Source organism: Centruroides vittatus, unplaced genomic scaffold (genome assembly GCF_030686945.1).
Source record: "Centruroides vittatus isolate TY-2023 unplaced genomic scaffold, ASM3068694v2 contig_549, whole genome shotgun sequence".
Taxonomy (NCBI): Eukaryota; Metazoa; Arthropoda; class Arachnida; order Scorpiones; family Buthidae; genus Centruroides; species Centruroides vittatus.
The window spans coordinates 4,688,170-4,714,755 of record NW_027122325.1 but is presented as its reverse complement, the minus strand read 5'-3'; the positions used below and the strand labels follow the sequence as shown (position 1 = coordinate 4,714,755).

At 29.0% G+C, this 26,586-nt stretch overlaps 1 protein-coding gene and 1 pseudogene across 8 annotated transcripts in view; one reads left to right on the top strand and one right to left on the bottom strand.

Annotated features, from left to right (window-relative positions):
- The first annotated feature begins 5,009 nt into the window (after positions 1-5,009).
- Positions 5,010-5,127, top strand: LOC136978778 (5S ribosomal RNA; annotated as a pseudogene).
- Positions 5,128-10,479: 5,352 nt separating this feature from the next.
- LOC136978714 (semaphorin 5c-like) overlaps positions 10,480-26,586 on the bottom strand; it is a 138,595-nt gene continuing 122,488 nt past the window's right edge. For all 8 annotated transcript variants that reach the window (XM_067274501.1, XM_067274497.1, XM_067274499.1 and 5 more), the window contains 13 exons: positions 24,602-24,690; positions 22,811-23,010; positions 19,918-20,053; positions 18,416-18,528; positions 16,157-16,358; positions 15,981-16,057; positions 15,768-15,904; positions 14,473-14,640; positions 14,216-14,389; positions 13,773-14,147; positions 13,093-13,275; positions 12,051-12,197; positions 10,480-11,972 (listed from right to left, as the gene is read on the bottom strand). In XM_067274501.1, coding sequence (XP_067130602.1) covers positions 11,644-11,972; positions 12,051-12,197; positions 13,093-13,275; positions 13,773-14,147; positions 14,216-14,389; positions 14,473-14,640; positions 15,768-15,904; positions 15,981-16,057; positions 16,157-16,358; positions 18,416-18,528; positions 19,918-20,053; positions 22,811-23,010; positions 24,602-24,690 — 2,330 coding nt within the window. In that variant the 3' untranslated portion in view covers positions 10,480-11,643. The remainder of the gene's footprint in view (positions 11,973-12,050; positions 12,198-13,092; positions 13,276-13,772; positions 14,148-14,215; positions 14,390-14,472; positions 14,641-15,767; positions 15,905-15,980; positions 16,058-16,156; positions 16,359-18,415; positions 18,529-19,917; positions 20,054-22,810; positions 23,011-24,601; positions 24,691-26,586) is intronic.

Below are 26,586 nucleotides of genomic sequence, written 5' to 3'. Positions count from 1 at the left end.
ATTAAATCTTGGTATCTCATTCAGTCTATTTACCAAACCGTCGATATATAAAGAAAACAGTAATGGACTTAGCGGACATCCCTGCCGAACTCCTTTGTTACAGTGGAAGGGTTCAGTAGTAGTACCACTAACCATCAAAAATGCTGACATATTCGTGTACATCGATCGCAATAAATTCAATATTTTATGACTTAACCTCAAATCAGCAAGCCTCCATAATTTCAGATGATTCACTGAGTCGAATGCAGCCCGGAAATCCACAAAGCACGTATATACTTTTCGGCGTTTTTTGACTAGCCTTTCTTTTAATAAATTCCACAAAACAAAAATATGGTCCACTGTGGAATACCCTTGACGAAAACCCGCTTGCATCTCTGATATAATATGCTCACTCTCTACCAAAATATCAGTCTTTTACATAGGATCGTTGAAAAAATTTTGCTAACAGTATTTAACAATGCGATTCTTCTGTAGTTGCTTGTATTGTTTATATCTCCTGATTTAAAAATGGGAAATATTCTCGCCATTTTCCAACCATCAGGGTAAATTCCGGTTGCCAGGACTTCATTAAAAATATCCAACAGCTTCTGTCGTAATCGCTCATCTACCAGTTTCCAACATTCCACGCCATAGTAGTTAATTGACGCCTTCTTGTGACTCGTAATTTTTTTAGTTTGCAAATATGAAATAAATAAATAAAAAGTTAATTACTACATTTATTTCTCTTATCGTTTTCGAAAATTACAAAGAATTGGAAAAATAATTAATTAATAGTTATTTTTCCAATTTAATAATCTATTAAAGATCTCGCGGGCCGGATAGAAACTTTTCGCCAGCCGTAGCTGGCCCGCGGGTTGCCCGCCGTTGATCTAGTCTGCTCATGATTCACATAATCGGGCGAGGGTGGCCGAATATCTAGCAGGCGGCTAACAGCCCACAACCGCTCCGGGATATAAAGTCGCGTACTCTTTACGCGTGTGTCGCTTCTACCAGCTAAACCGGGTGAGGTTGGTGCTCTGTAAACCGCATGTGCTAATGCCTATATAATCTGGTTGATTGGAGACTGACCCGGTTTCGACATTCCTTCCGCCACCGAATTATTCGAATATACAATAGCAATCTTATCGTTTTTTTTCACATGTAGTATAAAAATTTGTAAAAGATACATAATGCAGTTATAATAAAATACAGTCAAACTTGTTTTTATGCGGGGGATAGGGACCGCATTAAAAAAAACGCATAAAAAATCGCACGAAACTTCACGAGGGGCTATAAAAAATAGTTTTCGCAACACAATTAAAAAAATATTTTTTTATGCGGTGAATAGGGACCGCATAAAAAAAGTCTCACGTAGAAAATAACTCGAAACCGTACGAAATAAAATTTATTGACAACAGATGTCAGCACTTGACTGCATCGTCTGATCTATCGTCTGTTTTACATATTTTTGTCCAGGTGGTGTTTTGTTGACTTAAAAAGTAAATAATTTCATTTTTTGCATATTCATGCAATAATATTACTATAATAAGTGCATTTATGCTATAATAAGTTTATTTAGCTATGATAAGTCAACGTGAGACATGACGAATCGCACGAGACTAGTCGCCAACTATACCGCACAAATAAAAAATCGCACAAAAAAAACCGCACAAATTAAAAATTCGCATTAAAAAAATCGCACAAATAAAAATCGCACATAAAAAGAGCGCATAAAAACAGGTTTGACTGTAATATGTTTTATATTATCATCTCCAATTATAATTTTATCTTTAATTTTTTTTAATCTGTTATTTATGTTTTTAGATATAATATATATATCTTACAGTTATAAATTTCTGTTTATTGCTAAAACATTGCACATTCGTGTATGGAATGTAGGCTATAAAGTTTGCATTTATATATAATTATTTAATTCCTTTTATTAGAATTTATTTAATTTAGAATTAACTCATCTATCATAAAATTAATAAAATTATTGCTTACAAATATTTTTTATGGCATTTTAAAATAAAATCCGTGAATTAAAAACATGTTCGATTTTGCTTTCCAACCAATATCATTAAATCACAAACTTTCAAACTTTTAAACTCAAACTTGTGTGTAGGCCTCATTACTATATACTATATAATTCGTATTGTTTGAGATATTTTTCACCCACCACCGCACTCAATTCAGAGACGAACAAGTAGTAATGCTTGCTAGAAGTTTGACCTACATCTGAGTGATATAAAGATAATTAGACGACACTGTAATAAATTACATATATACAGGTAACTCGGTAAATTTAACAGAAAAATTCATCACTGATGCTAATGTGTAAAATTCCATTTAATCGATGCAAGACATGTGATTACCAGAGCTCCTTCGGCCGCCAATTTAAAGTCTTTTAATCTTTAAAATTGGCGTTTCCACTTCCCGGGACGAGGACCCAGGGGTTGGATTTGTGGGAAGCGAGTGTTCGGGTTGTTTCATTGTGTCGAATTACACAGAACGTGGCGCTTGACGTGTAAGTGCGTGAGTGCGAGAATTCGAGTAAAGGTTAAACGGTGTATATCTTCGTGTACAGTGATGTTGTGTCCGTGTGTGTGTGTGATCGAAGAACGTATTCGGCATGCCTGTAAATAGAAAAACAGTAAATTACGATACGAGAATAAGATGAGTTAAAAAATGAAACGAAAGAGTTCTTACCATCAAAGATTTCGGAAAATATTCATATGTTCACTTGGTCCTCTTCGTGGTAAAGTTGGGAAGGGAGAAGAATCTCCCGCCCAAATGTTCCTACAAAACACAAAGACAGTGAGAAAAGCAGAAGTTGATTCATTCATTACCTAAGGTGAAGATTATTACCTTTATCAGACAGTCTTTCTTCCCGAACAGTGTTATGAGAAGAGCGAAGGACCTGACCTGGCCTAGCCTAACCTAACCTACCCTAACCGGAAGCTCAATCCTCATAACAGCTGTTTGGGAAGAAAGGTAAGCCTAATGTCGATTCCGGTGAAGAAACGTGTCACGTCCGGGTGGTCACAATCGGGAGTCAAATCCGTTGTCGTCGACCGAGTGTCACGTTCGGGAGACAAGTCCGTAGGTCACGTCCGGGTAAAGGTGTCGAGTCCGGGTGAAAAGTGTCGAATCCAGTGAAAATGTCGCATCCGGGTGGAGAAGAGGAAATCGAAGAAGATCACCGCCTAAGCCAAGGGATCCGCAGCCGTCCGCAGCGACAAAACGGACACGGACAGCACGGTCTCTCAACTTCGGCGGCTCTCCTCCGATTCCTCCCCGTTCCGACTTCGGCAAGGCGGTGGCGTCGCAGTCGCAGTCGCGACGAACGGGCAGAACGCGACCGAGCAGAAAATGTCAACTCGGACGAGCTGTCATTTTCTAAATCCTCCACAGCAAGGTCTGTGGCCGGATGACCCCCGAAGACCTTGGCCAAGTGCACTGGACCCAGGGTGTAGCGTGGCATGATCCCGACTCCGAGAGGATGCCACGCCACACGCACTTGGGGAAGGTCTTCTTCACCCGCTGCCTCTCGCTCGTCGAGCCCCCGCTCCTCCAACGGCACAGAACGACAGACTCGTTCCGCGTCGTCCGAGGAACGCCGCCACCTCCGGCGCCACCGCCTGCCTCCGCCGGAACCGCCTCCAAAGCCGCACCAACGTCGCCATCCTGTAAAAAAAAAAAAAAAAAAAAAAAAAAAATTTGCAATTGGTCCAGTGAAAACAAAAGCTTAAATTAATGCTCAAATTCTTCAGAGAAGAGCAAAATGCTGACCGCAGCTGCCTTTTTAAATCTAAAAGATTCGAATTCGAATTCGAAATGGCCGACCATCGAACGATGTGCCGTGATGTCTTCTGGGACCGATCCTCCAAGTAATATTAAATAAATTTTTACGTCTAGGGTCAATATGGACTTAGACTTACCTGAAAAATCTTTAACCTTCTCTGCAAAAGTCTTCAAACCGCAAAAAACAGCACTCAATCCAAGAGCACAACAAAAGCACGTCCGACCACAACGAGAAACACAATCGAACTGCGATTCGTCATGTGTGACGTATTTCGAACAAACGTTAAGAAACGCGTCAACAATGTTCGAATTTCGTAAAAATTAGAATTAAAAAAATTCAATTTTTAAAAATTTTTTAATTAATTAATTTATAATTTTTTTCTTTTTTAAATTTTGCTTCAATCATTTGATAAATAAATTATCTTCTGCATTTACATGGTGCAGAATGTCCAACGTGGAGATCTTTTTAAATTCTACGTCTCGAGGCTTGACCATCTCCGAAGATTGTTTGAATAAATATCTTTTTCGTCCATTTTCGGTCATGGCATGAAATAAATCAAATTCTTGGGATTTCGATTTATTTCGCCCAATATTATTTCGCTTTTCGGAAAGATTTTTCGGTCGCCGTCGGGATAGCGGGTTTCGTGTATTAATGCAACATCAAACTTGATAAAACTTATATTAAAAATATCGAAAATTTTTATAATACGGCCGAACGAAATTTAAGTCCGAGACACGGGGAAATCGACACAGAAGATAAACTGACTGAGCTACGGGGAAACGATTGTTTTTCCTCCTTACGTTTGTTATTTTTTAAATGGTCTCGCCCCTGCACTGTTTATTTGATCGGTTAATCAATTTGACACCTCTGTTCGACTTGGTCCGCAAGTGTTGATCTAACTTTGAAACTTTCGCTCGTATCTCTCATGCCATGATATTTTATTTTTTGACGCTAAGAATTTTTTTTTTTTTTTACTTACAACGCGACAATTTCGCTTCCGGAGAAATGCTACATTTATTACCAAATTTTTTCACCAAATTTATTCCTTAAATTCCCACTGTCTTCCGTCCGTATGTCTTAACCTCGAGAACGGAGTTGTATGAAATCCGAGAGCAGGTGTGGAAACGTTAGGGACAAGAGGCCCCAATTGCATTTATTAATCTTATGCGGGTTTGATAAAATTAATAAATGGATATATATAAGAGCAGAAAAGAATCGACTTTTCGATAGCGGCCACTCCACGCTGAAAATACCGGTTCTCGTCTGATCCCCGAAGTAAAGCAGCGTCGGGCCGATCAGTACTTGGGACAGACACGACCCGAGAATACCGGGTATTGCTATCATTTTTGGCCTCCTCTAGAATTTATTATCAAATTTCATATTTAAAAACAAAGAACCTATTCCAGCCATTATTTTAATTCATCAAACGCTTTCTGCTATCTTTGTAGCCATCTTCGGGATCGAACGCATTTTAAATGAATTCTTTACGTTTAGATATTGTGTTGTAAACAAGAATTATTTAAATATATAAAATGTTTTTGTGTACAATAATGTGTGCAGATAGAATCTGTTTATGTAGTTTGAAAAATAATGTAAAACAAAGCTATAAATAATAATTTTAAAAAATATATATAATCATACTGTCAGAATAAGTGTGTCCATTGTATCTTTTGATTTCATTTAAAACAACTGACATTTCTATTATCATCACGATTATGTAGACATTCAAGTTTTTAATTACATTGTCACATCTAATAATTTAATTTTCAGCAAAATTAAACAGTTCATCTAAAATAATGCAATTTTTGCAGTACCTTTTGTAAAGAAAATGTTTCATTTTTATATTAATTTTATATTGTAAACTGTTATTAATTAATTGCAAGTCAGTCACTTAAATCCACTAAACATGTAAATATTTTATTTCTCTTATTAAAATTTGCATCTAACGGCAGAGCTAATGACGCTGAGTAATCGGAAATATTTATATTAATTTAAATTACTTGGAAAAAATTATAGGTCGTTTAATAATAGGATATGTTTAGTTGAGTTATTAAAAATTGCTTTTAACTTGTTGTTTTTGTTAACACCTTTATTTACCCTTTTCGGTCATAGGTATGGTACTTATCCTAGTAGGCTTTATTTTCTGTTGTATTTTCTTAAAATTGTTCCGGTTTGAGAAAAAATATTGTAGTAAACCTATCTATAAATCTTGTAATAGTTATATCTAAATAATTTATTTTATTATAATTTTCAGTTTCTCGGGTGAATTTAGTATGAGTTAATCTCATTGGCTTTTTTCAATATTTGAACAGGTGTTGTTATTCTACTACTATACATAATTAATATATCACTAACAAAATTGCAAAAAATATAATGCCTTTTAGATTTGATAATGTTTTATCCATTTCTATCATATGGATTTCTGCTAATTTTGGGCCTATTACTGAACCCATGGAAATACCATCTGTTTGGCAATAAAATTTTTCTTTTACTGCAAAATAGTTACTGGCCAGTGCAAAATTAATTAAGTCTTTTAAATAATTTTGAACACCATACTTACACAAACATTGTATAATCATCTCCTTATTGATAGAATCGATGCTATATCCAAACTCATTAATGTATATTCCGGCAAGTTTTCTTCTTTCTGTAATTTTGATATTAAGACGTCTGCATTTTTTACGCTGTATTCTGAGTTAGGCATAACCTGTAAGGACTTTTTAATGAATATTTCTAAGTTATATAATAACGTAAAATCTATGATTGGTCGGCACTTATTTTGTTTGTGTTTTAATTCTAATGTTTAATTTAGGAGTCCTTAGATTTTCTTTAGAAAGTATTTCTTTACTTTGATATGTTGAAATGTTGTCTTCATTTAATAATTTCTTTAATTTTTTAGTTAACATTCTTTGTATTCCAATGGACGGGTCCTGCTCCAGTTCTTCAAAATTTCCTTGGGATATAATTTCATTTCTTTTCTTTTAAATCTTGTAAATTCATTATTACTATTTGATGCTATTTATCTGCTTTTATTAAACAAAGGTTATATATATTTTTAAAATTTTTAAATTCTATTATATTTACCTATGTAATGCTTTGCGTTACGGTCCATAATGTAACCTTTCTTGGTTTTAAGTTTCTTTAAATCTTCACTTATTTTAATTTCTTCTTTTTTAAGATCGCATCGGAACATTGTATATTCTATATCCGTTATTGTATCTATTACTCTATCAAAGAAAGGTAAATTCATACTAACACCGTATGATAAGAAACGTATATAATCCTCAGGTATTTTTCTTTCAGACAAGGACCAAATTCTTTTGCCACTCGGTCTTTTCATTATCTAATGGATAATCAAACAGCTTTGAAAATTTATCGTTTTTATTTTTTATATATTTTCTATTGTTTTTGTATTTGAAATAAAAAAAAAAGACAATTAGTTATATTTCTAAAGATATTAAGGATATTAAAAAGAAGTTAAACCGAAATTTAAAGTTACAAACTATGAATAATAGAATAAAATTGTTGAATAAATCAAATTTTGACTATACTTTATTTTCTGTCTTTATTTTTCTTATTTTTGTCATTAAAAATTTTTATGGATAACAAAATAAAAATATGTTGTTAATTGAAAATTTGTTATAGGGATCCTCGTTTTTTCAGTCGAGTACTGAGCGATTTTTCTCCAGAATTTCTGTTGGAATACCAAATTGTTCGAGTTGGGAACAGTTCGAGTACCGAGATACCGCCGTATTTCGTTCGTCATTCTTGCGAATGATTACTTACCTAAAAATAAGTTTAATAACACTTACCTAAAAATGTTTAAATAAACTTTAGTAAATACGAAGATTAATCTATAAAACCAAAACACGGTGACAGTCCTAATGCTAATGTCTGAAAGCAAAGTCAACAATACCTGATTGACAGGGAAGTTAGTGCAAGGAAGAATAAAAATTGTACCATCGATTTTCATTAAAGTAAACCCGACAAAAAGCACAAAATAAATGTAAAATGTTAATATTTTAGTATCCATGGGTAAATTTGAGACGACGCGCATGCTCACTTAAATAAAAAAACATCGAATAACGGCGTTTGTATTTAAAAATTATGAAATTTGGTAAGGACAATTTTCCAACCGTGTTGAAGTGTCATGTTGTACGAGGGATACATACCTGTATATGCACGATTAAGGCAAAAAGAAAAGAAGTCATTAGGATTCATATAAATATTAATCCGTTTTCTGAACAGTTCAAAATTCAGACTATTGATAAAAACACAGCCTCACTGAAGAAAACGGTTATCCACAATCAATACACAAAATTTGAAGAAAATGAATCCGTTTATTTGAAAGTATTGTCATTCGAGAATTATCCTTCCGTCACATCCGAGTTTGAAGTCACGTCCGACTTTGCAGATCATAGCTGAGGCAAACTGTCATTTCCGGGTAGAACTGTAGATTCGAGTAACATTGTGTAGTCTTGTGAAGGTGTCTAATCCGGAAATTAAGACAAATTAAATTAACGATATATGAATTTCCTTTCATCAAATTCTAACGAATTGGAGGACTGTGGCATTGGTACAACTCACTCTAACTCTAACTAATATCGTTAATTGCTTCTTGAACTCCTTCAGTTTTTTTCTTTCGACCTTTGTGAGACGAAGTCTGCAAAACAAAATCTAAGATTAAACATTGTGGAAAGCAAAATTCGAATTACGCCTAGTCTATGAGAATTGCACTTACTGGATTCATCAGACGTCCGAAAATATTACTTTAATCGTTCATATCCTGATCTATTTTTGATTTTTTGAAACCGCTAAATAGTAGTAAGAGCATTTATTCTCTTCAGCAGTTTCTTTAGTCCTGGAGATGCTCCTCGGATGAAACTGATCCGACTGGAGATTATTGAGATCGAACTCGATGTCCTCTGTCCACATTTCGGCTTGATCTCGTAGCTCATGCGAATTAATCTCACTCCGCACATCTTCGATCTATTCCAATGCAGCTTCGGTTTCACCCATTCGATACATTGGGGATGATCCGAGAATTTTGAAAGAAGACCATTAACTCCGAGAAATCGGGTAGAAATCGACTAGTTTCTGGATCCTCCAAATGTCGGGAAAGCTCCAGTGATTCGGGTGGAAATCCACCGACTTCCTGATCCATTGGATGCTCTATGCAACGATCTCCCGTCTCTTTATCTCTCTGTTCCAGCTCTTCGACCGAAGATCTACTCCATAATCTTCTCTTTACTTCACTCTTTTTTCTATTCGAAAATTTCAAAACAATTCAGAATGAAAACGCAAAGAAATCTCTTCGATAACATTCGAAGTGCTTTCGTTGGAAGCGCTTATCGATTATTGAAAAAAATAAGATTTTGTCTGTAAAGTTCATTTTTCACATCATTTTAGGTCTTTATAAGAAATTTAGAATACAGTATTTTCAAAGTCGTCACACAATTATTTTTTTAATTGCCATATTTTCGGCATATAAGATGGCAAGTTTTGCCCAAAAACCTCAAAAAATTGTCCTGCGTCTTATATGTACAGTTACTATCTTACTTGGAATTTTTTTTACATTTGAATATTTTCAACCTCTCAAAATTTCAATTTTGATGTCATTCATATCTACATATGACGTAGCCCACATGAAATTGTACGCTGTTTCTTTTTCTTGCAAGCCACATCATTCATATGCTGTATATGTGGCAAATGATTCTTTTAAATTTATTCTGTATGTGGCTTTACTCAAGTGAATTTAATTTGTTCACTTAATAACGGTTATTGTGTTAAAAATAAAACTTCAGTTTTACATTATTACTAAAATGAAATGTTTTTTTCTATTCATACTTATTAGAATTAATTTACAGTATAACGTTTTCTCGTACACGCTTACTGTATTTGAATTTTATTTATGTACTATATTTTAAATAATTGAATTTAATAATAAAAATAATAATCGATAAAACGTTCAACTGTAGTTTTAGTAGCTTCACAGCTTGACTCAAACTTTTGATTTGGTTTATTTGGTTACGGTAACGTGACACACGGGCGATCTACCAAAGGGAGTTGCTTCCTGGAGGACTTTTACGGGCTATTTAGGTGTTAACTAGCTCCTATTTAGGTGTTACAAACATGACGAAAACCCTGAAAACTCCCACTTGGCAAGCCCGTTGGCGATGCGCAAACCATGACCAGACCGAGTAGACCAAAAAAACTGAACTAGTTCAGATGTTTTGTCCATTCGGTCATTGGTGAGCACTCTCTCAAACACCCATTGGATTTATACGTAGTGTCATTTATATAAATATATATTCATTTATTTTTAAAACTCTTTCTGTCCTGTGGGCACTAAGAGGGCCTCTTTTAGCAAGTTCATTATAGGCTCGGCCAGGCCCACAATGGGGCGGTCCGGCGGTGAGGGACGAAGCCCGACATATCAAGGACTATTCCCCGAAAAACTCCCGGGGATTTATCGACCCGTCCAGATTCGAACCCGGGTCCCCTAGAGCGGTAGGTTGTCGTCACCTTGACCGGTCGGCCTTCTGGTCGTCTTAGAGTCATTTATATTTGAAAGCCATACGGCATCAAGTAAAATCTTAGTGTTATTCATATAGGAAAGACGCTGCATTTAAATTGATCATCTAATTAGAGGATAATAATATTCAGACTATAAATAATTTAGATTTGAAAACATATCCTTAAAGCATCTAATTTTATTGAAAATGCTAAAATACACACAAAGAAATCAGTTCGTATCTAAATCAGATATTCTTAATTTGGATATAACTTTTATTTGTTTTTCCTAGGCCAAGTATTTTATTGAATTTATTATCTTCACTGAATAAATTAAACTTTAAACGTTAAATTCATGGAAATGTATTATATTCATTTATTCGTTTATATTCCATATTTAAAATAAATCATTCAATTTGAATCAAATTAAGTTTTTATCCATCATAAAATAAGCTACTTTCAAAAAATATTTTATTTAATGATAATTTACAAATGTACAACTTTTATTATAAACTTCCTGTATAATGCCTAATCATTCAAAAAAAATTAACCAACTTTTCTTATCTAAAACTTTATGAATTTTAGTTACGAAGAATTAAAACTTGGAATAAATCCAAAAATTTTTTATAGAAATAAATTCGTTTTTTTCAGAATGAGATGCAGCAAAGTGCCTTGTCTTTTTCATTTTATTATTGTTTTGTATGTTGGCACGGGCTACTATTTACACCAGTCACTTACATGATTGTTTTGATTATATGCTTTCGTTGAAACGTCGATAAAAGTCCATGAATCGTAGAAGTGTCATAAAAATATTTAAAAGTTAACAGTTGAAAAAAAATGAGAATATCCACATTTTTGATGATAATGTTATGATCCGTATTGTTCGATGTTAATTAACAAAACGATCAGAATAGATTCTTAAGTACCATGTTTGCCAACTAAAATTGTTAATATCACAATTTGGTACTAAGCTATACACGTTAGACGCAATACTGTACATCCGTTCGAAAAACCATTATATACAAATATCATAAAACAATATTTTTTTCATATAAAGAAATAAAACTTACCAATCGATTCAATATATTCTCTTCGTGTCAAAATTTACAAATATGGCACACATTTCACTATTTCAAATCATAATTTGAATTATCCTTTTTGCTGTATATAAATTTTATGACAAAAACAACAAATATTTCTATAAACAAGCCTTTAAAATAGTATAAATGTAACATTTTATATACAATTTGTAATTGCAGTCTTGATCATTCGATGAAGAGATGACAAAAAAGGGCTAACTCGTCTAAGTAAAACGAAATTCCTGGCACAAAACGTTTCACACAAGTTCAAAAATTGTGGTCGGAATCTATTTGAGCCCTGAGTTGTCCATTTCTTTTGATTGACGCTTCTCTCAATGGAAATTTTCCAGGAGATCCATTAGGTGTAAGATTGTTTTTCCATTCCATTTCTGAAACGTAAGTGTTTGGTTTAACTTGGATCATTCTCGATGCGAGTCTCGGATGATGCACAAAATAATTTCGTTTCATATACTGATAAACCGCAACTGCTGCCACTAAAAATCCCAAAAAGAAACTACAGAAGCATGCGGCAATGACATGTTCGGCATGAATTCCGTCGTCTTGTAATGCTTTGCTTTGTCCTTGCATAATGATATCTACAAAATATATTTATTGATTAATGACTGTAATTAGAAAATGAAATTATATTGAATATCATTTTTGTTTTATATTACCTGCTTGACTTGGAAGACAAATTCTAGTTTCTCTGTTTGGACCCTGACAATGGACTGGACTTGGAGATGGCAATAAGCATTTCCGTCTTCGATGTTGTTCAAGATTCTGGTCACATAATGACCAAATTGACCATTCTTCCCATCCATCTATGATTTTCATGAAATATTTAGAAAAAATAAATAAATATGAACAAACAAAATAAAATATTTACATAAATGTGCAGGAATAATTCAAGATCTGTTTATTAAAACAAATCTTGATTATTCTTCTATTTCTGATTTTTTTCTTAATTATTAAATCTTAATAGACCCATGATTGGGAACTTCAGGTATAGATATTGTTTTTATTTCAGTCTTTAGACAAAAATGAAAAATAAACAATATTATGTGAACGATATGTACTTTTACTTTTACTCCAGTTTATTTTGTTTGAAGACTAAAATGGCAATTTATATCTAGTGAAAGCAATTTAAATTTAAAATGAGGTTTGGTATAACCATAACAACATGCTGAATCGCCTGAATCATTTATACATGAGACTGATTGTACTTGTTACTTTCTTGGCTGTTATATAACAGAGGAAAAGTATGTCGGGGGTTTATAGGCTATATATAGGTGTGCATGTGGAGGGGAACGAGTTTGTTCACCCACTTTGAAGCTTAATAACTCATCTGCCTTTTGTCGAAAATTTCCTAAAATTTTGCAGGTTCGTATATTAAGGGCATTGATGCTATTAAATTTTGGTGATTAAAGGTTGAGGTCATCTCTAAAGTGGAGTCGGACTTAATGAAGATTTTAATAATTATTAGCATTTACAATTTTTTAATAAAAATCCTCTACCCTCAAAAATAAGCTTTATGCCATTTTATAATAATTAATAATATAAAAAGTTTATAAAATAAAATATTGTAACAGATGAGGCCACCACAATTTTCAATTTTTTGTCAGAAAAGTTTGCAATTCGTTAAGGGAGTTTTAAAATAGAAATTAATTTAAATATAGTTTATAGATTTTATATAGAAAAATTTTAAAATTTACTCACCTGTACAAGGATTAGTGTTACAAGTTCTTTCTGCACGACTATGTCCTGAACAATTAGAGCCAGTTCCTGTTGGTCGGGGATTATCACAAAATCTTTCTCTTTTTTGAACTCCTCCTCCACAAGAAACTGAACATCTAGACCAGGATGACCATTCAGACCATTCTCCATCAATATTAACAAATGCTATAAATAGTTGATGAATAATAAATATTTATATGCGTAAAATAAAATATAAGATATTAAATTATACAGAAAATTACTTTAGATTTATTTAGCTTATATTTTTTAAAATATTCTAAATAAAAGAAATATTAAATATAAGAGGACAATGTCATTTATTTCGTTATTCTTAACTAGTTGCATTTTATATTTATTATAAAAGCATTATAGCCACAGCCAAATTACTTAGTGATAAATTATTAACCATCTAATTACGTAACTTGGTCTAAAGGTAAAAGATAGGATATCACGTTTGTGTCAAATTACGTAATTGGACTGATAATAATTAGCATAGTTATAACCAGGTCTGCATCAACTGGGATGCAAGTGATGCATTGCATCAGGGCACCATGTCTATGCACAACATAGCCATACACTTTCTACTTTTCTAACATTTTATACAATATGTATAAAATACATTCTACTCTTTAAATAATTTCTACAAATCATATATAGCTTACCTGCATCTAAACAATTCTGACTGCCTTCTAAACAAAACCTTTCTTCTTTTTTCATGTGTCCAATACGAATCATACTTTCATTAGGCACATTTGCACGACATGTAAATCGAAATCTTTGCTCAAAAAACCCATCTTTTGTGTAATTCACCTTTAACCAAGGAGTCCACCCTGTGGATTTTCTTGATTCTGCACATTTATGCATATTACAATATTTAAAATCTTGATGGCATCCAAAACATTCTTGCCCACCGTTTTGTGGTGATGGATTATTACATCTCCTTCGACGAGTTTGAATTCCACCACCACAAATGCTACTACATTCATCCCAAGCACCCCATTCTGACCAATGTCCATCTATTGGAGGTAATGAAGGAACTAGAAAAAATTGCATATGTTACATTGTAAACTGAAATTCAATTAATAATAGTAATATTTATATGTACCTGGACAAGGTGGATTTGTTGTACAATAAATTTCATCTCGTTCTGGACCTAAACAAACTCTACCACCATATTTTGGAGCAGGGTTTCCACAAGTTCGTCGTCTTGTTTTCACTGATAAACCACAAGTTTGTGAACATGCAGACCATGATGACCATTCTGTCCATTGTCCATTTTCTAATTTTAAAGAAAAGTGTTATAAAAATAAAGTTTCAAGTTAATATTTTTAAGCATTACTATATTAAAAAAATAAAACTTACGTGTACAATTAGATACTTGAAGTCCATCTCCATCACAATCTTTTCCACCATTTATTGGCTTGGGACTATTGCAATATCTTTGTCGACATAAGCATTTGTCTCCTGGTGAGTTTTTTCCAATTTGAGAACACTCAAACCAATTAGACCAAGAACTCCAAGCACCATCAACTAAAATAAATGTAATGTATAAGAATCAGATTTATATGCATATGCATGTTTTTTCCTTATATACTTTTCCATCCAATTTAAGATAAGCACATAAAATTCAAATATTTTAAATTTGAACTGTCTAACTCCCATTCTTTTAAAGTCCCACAAACGAACATATTATTGTGTAGTCAAGAAAATCTCTCGTTTTTTTGAAATTCTCAAAATTTTTCAAAAAAATTGTGTAAATATAATTTTTGTTAAAATATAAGAGAAATAATTTCTCTTGTGAGTAGTCAAACTTCTGCATATAGAGTATGCACAGAAAATATTCCATTATATCGAGTTTTATTCAATCAAAAATATGGGTAAAACAGCAAAAACTAATGCTGAATTGCTAAGAATGTATGTATAGAAATTTGTATCCAAGACATAAAACAGATTAAAAAATTCACTACTGTAATGTATGCAACAAATCATTTCCTGATAAAAACACAAATTTTTTTTTTTAAGTGTCTCAGTGTGTTGAATCATCCTTACATCAGTGCAATGTGAAGTGTCAAAATGAACCAAAAATAACAATTGACCACAGGTAAGTTCTAGTCACACTGAAATTTATTGTAGTATACTAGTACATATTATACTGGAAAATTATGGATGCAGATATTTAGTCTTACAGATCAGAAATAATGTACTAGTATACAAAATAAATTTTAAATAGCATTAGAAAGGACAAAAAGGCATAATAATTATTGTAGTATAGTTTATGATATCAGTTAGGAAAGAAACATTAGGCCTACTATCAACTTCCACACTAATCTATAATTAGCTAATAACTTAATAAAAGCATTTATTCATTTCTCATCATTTGTACAGGGCTATAAACAAAAATATATGACTACTTTAGACTAGTGATGTAACTATAGGACCAGGGAAACTAGGGATGCATATAGCCTACTTTTGGAATCAAACTTTGATCAGTTTGATTCCAAAAGTAGGGCTTTGATCAAACTTGGCTTTTATATTGATTTTGTTTGAGTTAATAAATAAAATCAATGCAAATTATTTTTCTTAATACATAATACTAATGTTGTATTTCATCTTTCAATTATTAAGCTTAATTTAATTAAAAACTTATTTCTTTTTACCAGGTCTATTTATTCGTGGACATGTTGTAGCATCTTGTTCCCAAAATGCACTGAGAGGATTACGATTTGGTGCAGTTGTACAAGCCAGCTGATATTCATTCCATCCACAATAAGGATCCATAGCATTGAGACATTCACTGAAATATGAAATTTATTTATAGAGTAGGAATTAAATATATTCTGTGTCTAATAGCATTTATTAAAAAATTTTACCTCCTTGTTCGAAATCGTTCACATCTATGAAGTGGTATTCTTAATACAGCATTATCAGTACCAATATATAATGAACTCTGTAATTAAGTACATACTAATGTAGATCTAAAACATTTAAAATTTTAAAACTAATATTTAATGAATTAATATAATAATAAAAATTAATTTTTGCTTACAGTGTCTCTTAAGAGTTTCAGCACATAAATATGCTGACGATGATTTTTTGGAAATAATTGTATTTTTTCCACTAAACAAGCCTCTTGTGTATTTGGAACTACTACTAACTTTTTTATTATCCCTTCAATATTGGCCACAAAAATTACATGAATACCATCATGATGTTTAGTTGGAACAACATCTACAACGATATGGCTTAATCTGAAATAACAATTTAGTAAATCGAAAATTATTATGTACTATCGAAACAAAACAGAAATGAAATTTAAATTACCAAAAATGTATGTTTAGTTTATTAAATACTATTTTTAAAAACGTTAAATTCCATATAAAAATTAATTTATAGTTTTCAAACCTAACTCAGTATCAGTAGTTTATAAATTTATATTAATACATTTATTAAACTTTCAATATGTGTAATTATAACAGGAATGTTATTTAAACATGTAAATATAAAAAAACATGTTTAAAAGTTAATTCAAACTAACATTTCCATCTTTAATAGTATGGTTTCTGTAAATTATATACATTCAAAAATAATCAAACAATTCAAAAAGGTTAAATAAGAAAAAAATGTTTTTAAATAAATACATTTTAAAAAATTCTATAGCATACACATTATATTAAATATAAAACTTTACAAAGCAAAATACTTTATATTAAAACAGAATAAATAAGTACAGAGAGATAAAAATTAAAACAAGATCAACTTTTAGGAAGATATCTTCATTAGTTTCAAAGTTTCTTTAGATAATAATACAAGCTAATGAATGTATTGTATTATGATTATAACAAACTGACATGCATTCAAAACTTTTATTTATAATAGATTAATTAAAGTTAACTAAGCAATGCAGATATTTTTGGTGATAAAAATCTGTATACTTCTTTAAGTGAAAAAAATGTGAATTTATTGTACCAAAATACTTCTTTGCATCACTTTGGAGAGTGATACCTAATTTTTGAGGATCAATTTTATACATAAAATCGATCAAATTATCAGACAAAGTGTAATTATCAAGAATTATAGTAGTAATAGTAGACAGATACAAGCTATAAAACACTTCTTAAATCAAGTCTGACCAATGAGTTGATCATGCTATGATTTTGTAGCTAATGTAGCTTATTAAATTGCAAAAAACATTTATAATTTCCAAATGAATAATAATTCTATATTTTCCACAATTTTTTTTTAACTATTATTATGGATTGGTAGTGCTATGCTCAATAAAATAATGCATTATTTTATTATTATTATTATCTTTCTTTATTTTTGATTGCATAATGAAAACATAAAGAATGGAAATGTAATACATTTTTGTTAGGGTGAAAGATAAATACTACTGTCTAATTATAATGCCTTAGTATCTTTACTAAAAAAGTTTGGTAATCTGAAATGTCATTATCATGTAATAAATGTGTAACTATGTTTTGTAGTATAATTTTATAAAAATGTATTAATACACTTTTATAAAAGAAAAATGAGCAATTATTTATTGTGACTTTGTCACAATGCCAAGCTGTAATTTTTAATCATATTTTTAATTTATTTAATTTAAAATATATGATCTTCACCTCAAATTAGTAGTGGCTTTCCTGTTAAAATAGAGTCATGTTGGTCATCTATCTAACACCTTTCAGGGAAAAATTTTTGAATTGAAATAACATGACTTCCGGTTTGTATTGGAAGTTCATATATAGTTAATTGGGGGATCCTGTTCCTAAGGTTTCTATATCTGTGTCAGAATTCAAACTATCTAACTCCATTCTCAAGATTAAGAAAGACAGACAGACAGGCAACAGTGGTAATTTATAGGTTACATTGTTATATTTATATTACGCTATTTGTTAACGATCCATTTTTCATTCACTTTAATATTGAGAAGTATGGTACACTTTCCTTAAACCATCTTTTTAAATTTGTCTAAATAAACTTTCAAACTAAGTATGCTACAACTGAATGAAAATTTCTTGAAAATATTATAAAGTTTGTTCATTTTTTATTGTAAAAAAACTAGATATTCCATTTTAATATTTGTAATTTAACTTACTAAATTTATTCCAAATTTGATTCTTAATTAATTTACATTTTTATAATTTTAAAAAATTGACTTGAAAATTATTTTGATTATTTAAATGATTTTGAAAATCATTTTTTGAATGATATGTATTTGATTTCTAATTATCATTAATATTTACTAATTATTATGTGAATTCATTCATACAAAACATCATTTTATGGATACTTAAGAACAGACCTTTCTAATTCTGATGAAAAAAGTGGCTTAATTGTACTTGACTGTACAGCTTGATCCATTAATTGAAATCTTTCAGAATCTAGTAAATGTTGAGGATCACTTTGCACATTACACTGAAATTAGAAAAATAAACAAGATTTTAAGTTTCATAATTTAACTTATTAAAAAATTATGCAAGTTTTAACTAAAATAATAATATTCATTAAAAATCTGTATTTAAGTAAATATCAAATAACATCTCTCATCTATAATACACTCATCTCTCAATTTATATGACAGATAACAGTACTTCAATATTACAATATTATAAAGAATAAGGTTTCCATCTTTCTTTATATAATTTTTATTTATGTTGTGAGGTAAATTCCTAAAAAACTTGCCATTATTTTCAAATTTACATCATTTGGTATATCCAAATAAAACAAATTGCTAAGTCAAATTTTATAATTAATAAATTTTATTAATTACAAAATTTGATTTAGTCATAAATTTAGGTATGACAAACAATAATTCAATAAATATATAGTATTTGTTATTTGACTAAAATATGCATCAGATTAAATCCTGAGAGTGTCACTGAGTAATCTTTGGGAAGCCTAGTTGGACAGATAAAAAAAATCTTTTGATGCAAATTCAATAAAATTTCCACCTTAAATGACTACTAATTTGTAAGTAATATAGAAATAGACAACACAACACATTAAAAAATGAAGTTTAATTAGGAAAAGTTTTTAGGAAAATTTTCAAGTTTTCCCCTCTTTTTTTGGAGGGTTCCAGGCCCCTTGGCTCCCCTCTGGGTGTACCACAGAGATAACAATACTTTAATATCATAATATAGAGAGATTGATACTGAAGATAAATATATTGGCTTTATTTAAGATAAACTATTTATAATATAATAATAAAATTAAAAGAAATGGCACTGAATTTAGATATACTTTGGTTAGTAATTACATTTATAAAATTTTAATTTTCTATCATTCATCAAATTCAGACTGAAAAAATATTATAATAAATTTCTAAATTTGAATAAAATTTCAACCATAAATAACAAGTATTAGTAAAATTGTTATCAATAATTATTAAATTAAAACTGAAGCATTAACAACTATCACAACTAAAACAACAGGGATGTTAAGAATATAAAGCTACTTTAGCACCAATAAACCAGAATATTTTTTTGGTAGTAGTTAAACACAAATTAAATAGTCACTAACAAAATTAATAAGCATGTCATTATCATTATAATTATTGGAAAAATATATTGTAAGCTTATTCAAAAATGCATTTAGATGTCATTATTATTAATAAGTGTCTTATTTAATGTATAATGCTAAAAATAATTTCATATTTGCAAAATCAAATTTTTTATCATGTAAATGAAATACAGTTGCATTTGACTATGTAAAGTCAAAACTATGTGAAATGTAATATCATACAGATCAACTTTAGAGCATATAAATTATATTAAACATTAAATTTTGTCTTATTTTAAATATTACCTGAAAATGCTTATGAGAATTTGGATGTTTCTCCCATGTTGATTTAGGATTTGTTTGATGTTTAAAAGGTCCATTGAAAGAATTATGAATAGATGACATGTTGAAAGAACAAACTGCAGATCCATATATGCTATTACTATAAAATACAGTTTAATTAATTTTAAGTAAAATTTTCATAATATGCAATTTATAATTTTTGTTTTTAAGTTTTATAAACAAAGTGTAAAGAATTTAATTAAAAACGAACTCAATTACTTATTGTCTTACAAAATTAACAATGTAACTGCTTATTAATTAAGAAATATTTTTTGTGTACTGTATTCAAAAAATAACTGTCCAAAAGTCATCATTCTGTTTTAAAGATTATGGTAATTATTATTTAGGATTATTAGAATTTGATTTGAACAATTATTATTTAATCTATAAAGTTAAAACAACATTATAGTGATAACTATAGTGAGGAAGATATTTATGAAGAATTGTTACCAGAAATATATTTTATATTGTGGAGTTAGCTATAATATCTTTTCATTTGATAAAAATCTTATTGTAATTAAATTAATGAATGCAGAAAGTATATACAATGTGTAAAGATTTATCAATTAAAACAATGTTTTATCATAAGAAAAGAAACATGGATTTTTCTTGTTTGAGAAAACTCTCAGATTATTAAAATATATGTATTCCCAGTTTAAAAAAATAAAAACATAATTTCTGAATACAAGTAAAGATAATATGTACACTATGCAATAAATACAATAAAGTTTTAAATAGATTGAGTTAATGAAAATATATAAAAGGAAGCAAAATTTATATATTTTTATTATAAGGCTTTTTAAATGATATTCCAAAACAAAACAAAAATTAGAACATAAAAATTTAAACACAATCAAAGAAATCAGTAATGATATATTAAGAAATACAAAAAAATTAAATCAGTAATAAATAAGTTAATTCATCAATTATCAGTTGTCCTAACAATTGAAAAGAATCAAATAATTTAGAAAATACTATTTTTAATCACTTGTGTCAAAGTATTTAAATTTTTCCTGTAGGAGACAAAGTGACTGCTTGTCTACAGTTTTATAATTTCAATAGGGCTTAATTAGAAATATAGTTATGATTTAAAACTATAGTAGGATCTCCAATTATCTGAGACAAACCTGTAAGTGAATGCACTACTTTTCATATACTTAATTCATAAAAGAAAGTTTAAAATGATAACACATATTACAAAATTATGTTTCTGTTATATTTTATTATTTAACTTCAATGTGAAACAAACCTTTCATATTAAAACAACTACAATAATACACATTTTTATTCTTATTGTATATATTAGATGTACAATAAATGATGTAAAAATTGTTCTTATATGTGAATAAATTCACTAAGGTATAAAAAGAGGCTTAAAAGTGATACACTATATAAATCTTTCATATTCATAATTTTAATCTGAAATGGCTGTGATTGTCTGTTTTATCTGATTTTCAGTTATCTGAACATGGGCATTTGCAGAGAGAGGCAAACAGGGCACTTGCCTTTCACTGAGATTGAGTAAAAAATCCACAGATTATAATCATAAAACTGATTGAGATATGTAATCTTACACTCTTGACCACTGAATGCTTTGATGCAATACTGCATTCTATAATCTACTCCTGAAAAAAATTAAATAATTATATAAAAATTTATTGATTTAATTATTTGTCTCCAAGTTTTGCCCCCTAGAAAATTTTCTGTGGATGCCCATGTATGAGATAGGTATGTGGATGTATCAGTCCACATTATCTTATTCAATCATAGTTTATACTGTATCTTCAATAGTTTTCTAGCACACTATCCATTATAAAAATATGTTTGTGCTCCTTTTAATGTGTTAACAACATATGATTAATAATAGTTCTATAATTAATTATGCCATTATATTGAATAAGAGGAATATTTTAGACCCAGAATGGACCATAAGTTCTTTTAAATATAGCCTTATGAAAGGAAAGACATGAATAAATAACAAGTTGAAAATGTTAAACTTTTGCTTACTGTAAACAAAGATATAATTCTTTTTTTGTTTTTGGTTATTGTAGAATGTCACTTGAAAAAGCTTTAAATATGAAAGCATCTGTATTCTATAATTTAACAAATTTTTTGATTTTGCATATTTTCTTAACAATGATCTGTTTAAAACTTCTCTGTAATTTCTAAATATTTACAAACTAGATTCAGAAATTTAATTAGTTAAACATTTACATTTTATGAAATGATAAGTATATAAACAAAAAGCTGAGTAATAAATTACTTAAACTAATTTTAGGATCAAACAATAATCAATATTTTATTATTTTTCTTTTAATTAAAGTCTGTATTCTTAAAAAATTATTGTATATATTATAACTTAAAAAATATTTTTTTAAATTTGTAAATTTACAACTTAAATTCTGTAATTGTTAATCTGTTAAGCAATTTAAAATCTTATGAATTATTCTACGGAAAAAAAATGAATAAAATAATTCATAAGATGAGTAAAATAAAATGAGTAAAATAATTTATAAGATTTTAAATTGCTTCACCTAATATAATGTATGATTGAAATATATAATTTATTAACAGAAATTTTTAAAAATTAATAATAATTAATAGATGTTTTGTTACTGTTTCTTTCTTACAATGAAAAAATTAATTATTATGACTAACTTACTTCACAGACTTGTGTTTAGTAAATCAAAATATTTTATTAATTTTAATGGAAAAAATTAATGTTCTATTAATATATTTTTATAAAAATATAAATTACATTTATATCTTATAGTTAAACTAGTTAAATAGTTATAGTATTAAGTTAAATTTGAAACATTAATATAATTTTTTTATAAATTAATTTATTCCTACTTACTCTGGTGTATTAAATGTGGCATATATCATTTGTTCTCTTTCTAAATAGTAAACACTTTGAATTTCATTATAATAAAATGGATAATTGCCAGGTATAGAACAGTTAAGTTGTGCTTTAAGAAACGTAGTCCATTTATCTTTTAACATATACTGACCACCTTGATCATTTGTACAAATTCGTGCAATTCTAGAATAAATAATCTGCAAGAGCAAATATAATACATATTAATTATAACAAGTTCAATTAAAGTATATTTTTTATTAAAAAAATATATAAATCATTAATATAATATTTATTAATTATGATTTTGGTTTGATATTTAAGCGTATTTCTAGTTTGCTGAATGCTAACATTTTTTAAGTTTACAGAAAAATTCATAATAATAAAAAGTTGTCTTGTTGTATAATTTTCCACATATTAATCATTCTCTAATATTCTAATCATTTAAAAATATCCATTAAAAAATATATACATCTTAATCAAATACAATAGTTGTTATCTGTTTGAACTGATAAATAAGATCATCTTGTGAAGAAAATTTAATTGTAATAAGAAATGGAATATGAAAAGCATAAAATAGTTAAATTCTCCTTGTCCTTGACTATTGCCTCAAATATCTTTAGCTTTCTAGGCATAAAGAGTATAGCCTATTTGTCTAATCTCTAAAAGATTGACATTACTTCAGATAATATTTTATTTTCTTTGAATAGTTTCTGGTCACTGAATTTTCTATTTTTAATACACTAAAAACAATATAAAAACAAATTAATATATAATAGTAAAGAATGCAATGAAATAGAAATTAGGAGATCTTACAAAATTTTTATCATCATAAAACATTCAATATTATATTTCTTAGTTTTCTTAATTTCTTAATTTACTTCAGGGTTATATTCCAGAATATCTTGCTCAATTTAAATTCAAGTCTAACATAAATAATCATCAAAAAATGTGAGAGTGACGTAAGAAGATAATGTATGCATACTAGTTAAGTTTCCTCCTGGAATATACCATTACAAAATAAGTAAAAAGTAAATTATGCACTCCCAATCAAAACATGATAGAGAAAATGGTGAATTATATTTACAGCAACTGCCATGAGCAGCATAAGTACAGCTTGATGTTTTAAAATAATGCAATTTAAACATGCTTAATAAGCTAACATTGGCTGTTGTTTGGTGGCAAATTTTTTATAACAGCTTTATTATTCAGTTAAGTCAAATATATCTAGTGGTTTCCTCCTTTTAAGATCTGATAATATACCCTCATATTAATCCTTTAAATCTTTTCATTAGAAAATTTTTAATACTGAGCTACATGAGATAGTTTGCTATCCAAGGATGCCTATACATTGAGGCATGTGCTCCCTTTTGTCATCAGGTTGTCCATTTCCTAATCCCAAGGGAGCTGTAAGGTTTCAATTTTATTTTTAAATTAGTTATTCATTTTTATCACAAAAAACTTTTTCACTGATAACAAAATTAAAATGAAAATACTGAAAATTTGTTCTGGACGGATATATATACAGTACACACACACACACACACACACACACACACAACACACACATATATATATATATACTGTATATTTTATACAATGTGTGTACAATGCCCTTTTTTATAACTTGTGCTCCCTTTTTTGTAGTCTGCAAGTACCACTGCTGTTATCTATTATTTATTATTAAATTTTATTTCTGAATTTAAGATTAGATATTAATGTTAATATCTCAAATTCAGAAATAATATTTAAAATATGAATAATCAAATAAACATTTCATATATTTATTACCTTTCCACAGTTAATAAATTCTACTGCTGGTTCTCTAAAGAAAAAGTATGTGAAGTTTCCTATTTCAAAAGATGCTACAAAATTTGGTTCTGTAATAAAATAGTTATAATTAAGAATTGATTTTTAATTAACGACTTAAAGATTATTTTATAAATATTACTGACACCTAGATTATTTTAAAATAAAGTTGCATATTCTTCAGTATTAACATATATTAAATTATATTACCTATATTCTATTTTTCAGGCAAATCTATTTATATATATAGAATTATATACATATTAAAGTATATACATATAAATTTCATTTGATAATTCACTTACACAAATATGTAAATGAATCATGTAAAGTTTTACCAGATATAATGATAAAGTAATAAATTTGTAAGTTAGTACTTTAATATAATAAACATAAATCACTCAAAGTTTTTTGTTTATATTAGAACAGCTCAATCTTTCATGATCCATGAATTATTCATGTTATCAAGTCAAACTATTACACAATACTTAGAGATCATGGTTAAAATAAAATGTAGCATTTTTATAAAGTTAAATGCAATTTAAATAAGAAACAAGTGTAAAAACAATAGTTTTTGCATGAATTAATGGTGTGGTTGACAATATACTTGTAATACAATCTAGTTCTATTGAAAATAATCAGTTATACATGTCTAGAAAAAATTATGAAAATTCTTGATTCAGTTTGACAAGTATATTGGCATGTAAAGTCAACAGTTCAAAAAGAAATTTTGCCATTTGCCAAAAGAAAGCTTTGCCATCTCTTCCTTCTTCTTGTTTCTAAAAATTTTCAAGAATTCTCTTTCACTCCCTTTCTTTCTTTTACATTTTAATACTTACCAGATTAATTGAACTGTAAGGTTTTAGTTTTCATGAATCAAAATCAGAAATTTATATCAAACTTTCTTTAAAATTTTGAAAACTACTTCTTTAGATATTATAAAAGTAAAATCATTGTTCTTATTTTTATGTAATCACAATATGAAGTTTAATATGTTGATCATTGTTTCTCAAAAATCTTTAAATAATTTTATTAAAAGCTTTTAAAGTGTCTACATTGGGAGTACTTAGTCCTCATCCATATTTCAAATAAAATGTCAAAAAAAAAAAAAAGCAAACTGTTGGTAATGTATGAAGTACTGTACACATCTTTTAACTGACAATGGAATTTTATTCAAAGTTCTAGTTTTATAAAATTGGAAAATTTCTTATAACAATGCAAAAACCTCAAAAAATTTTCCCATTCTCAGTTATCAAATATCAAAATATTAAATATGAAAATTTAGCATAAATTTTCTGTATGACTGTAATAAATTACATCCTTGAATAATATTGGCAGTGTGTCAAAGCTATTAATAATTAGATTAACTTTTAAAGATATAAATCATATCCTATGGATGTTTCAAACAAATTTACCAAACAGTTACTAAAAAACCCTTAAGTTCTGAACAATGTTCCCTCTAAGCTGTGCAGCCGCACACTGCTCAAATTGTTGCCGCGCACAAGAATTTGTGCGCCGCGCAGGCAAGCGTGCGCACTGATTTGAATTGTTGCTTACGTATTTCTCACTCTGTCTGCAACATGATTATTGCTACGTATATCTCAATTAAGTACATTAAATCATTGACAAAAAATATTTTGTATGGAAGTATGTTTTAAAATGAATTTTAATCTCTACTTTATACTTAATTATTTTAATTTTTATAGGAAAAAATAAGATTTTATACATATATATATGCTCAGAAAAATTTTTTGCTCAGAATCTGCTCAGCAAAAATATTTTTGCTCTTAGAAGTACATGTTCCACTCATCTACAAAAAAATTAGAGGGAACATTGGTTCTGAATCTATGGTTGACTAACATTGAGTTACTTCATTATTCTTTTAATAACTATAAAAGTTTTAATTAATATTTATTTGAAGATCTAAATCATTTAAATTTATATATATATATATATTTATAAAACTT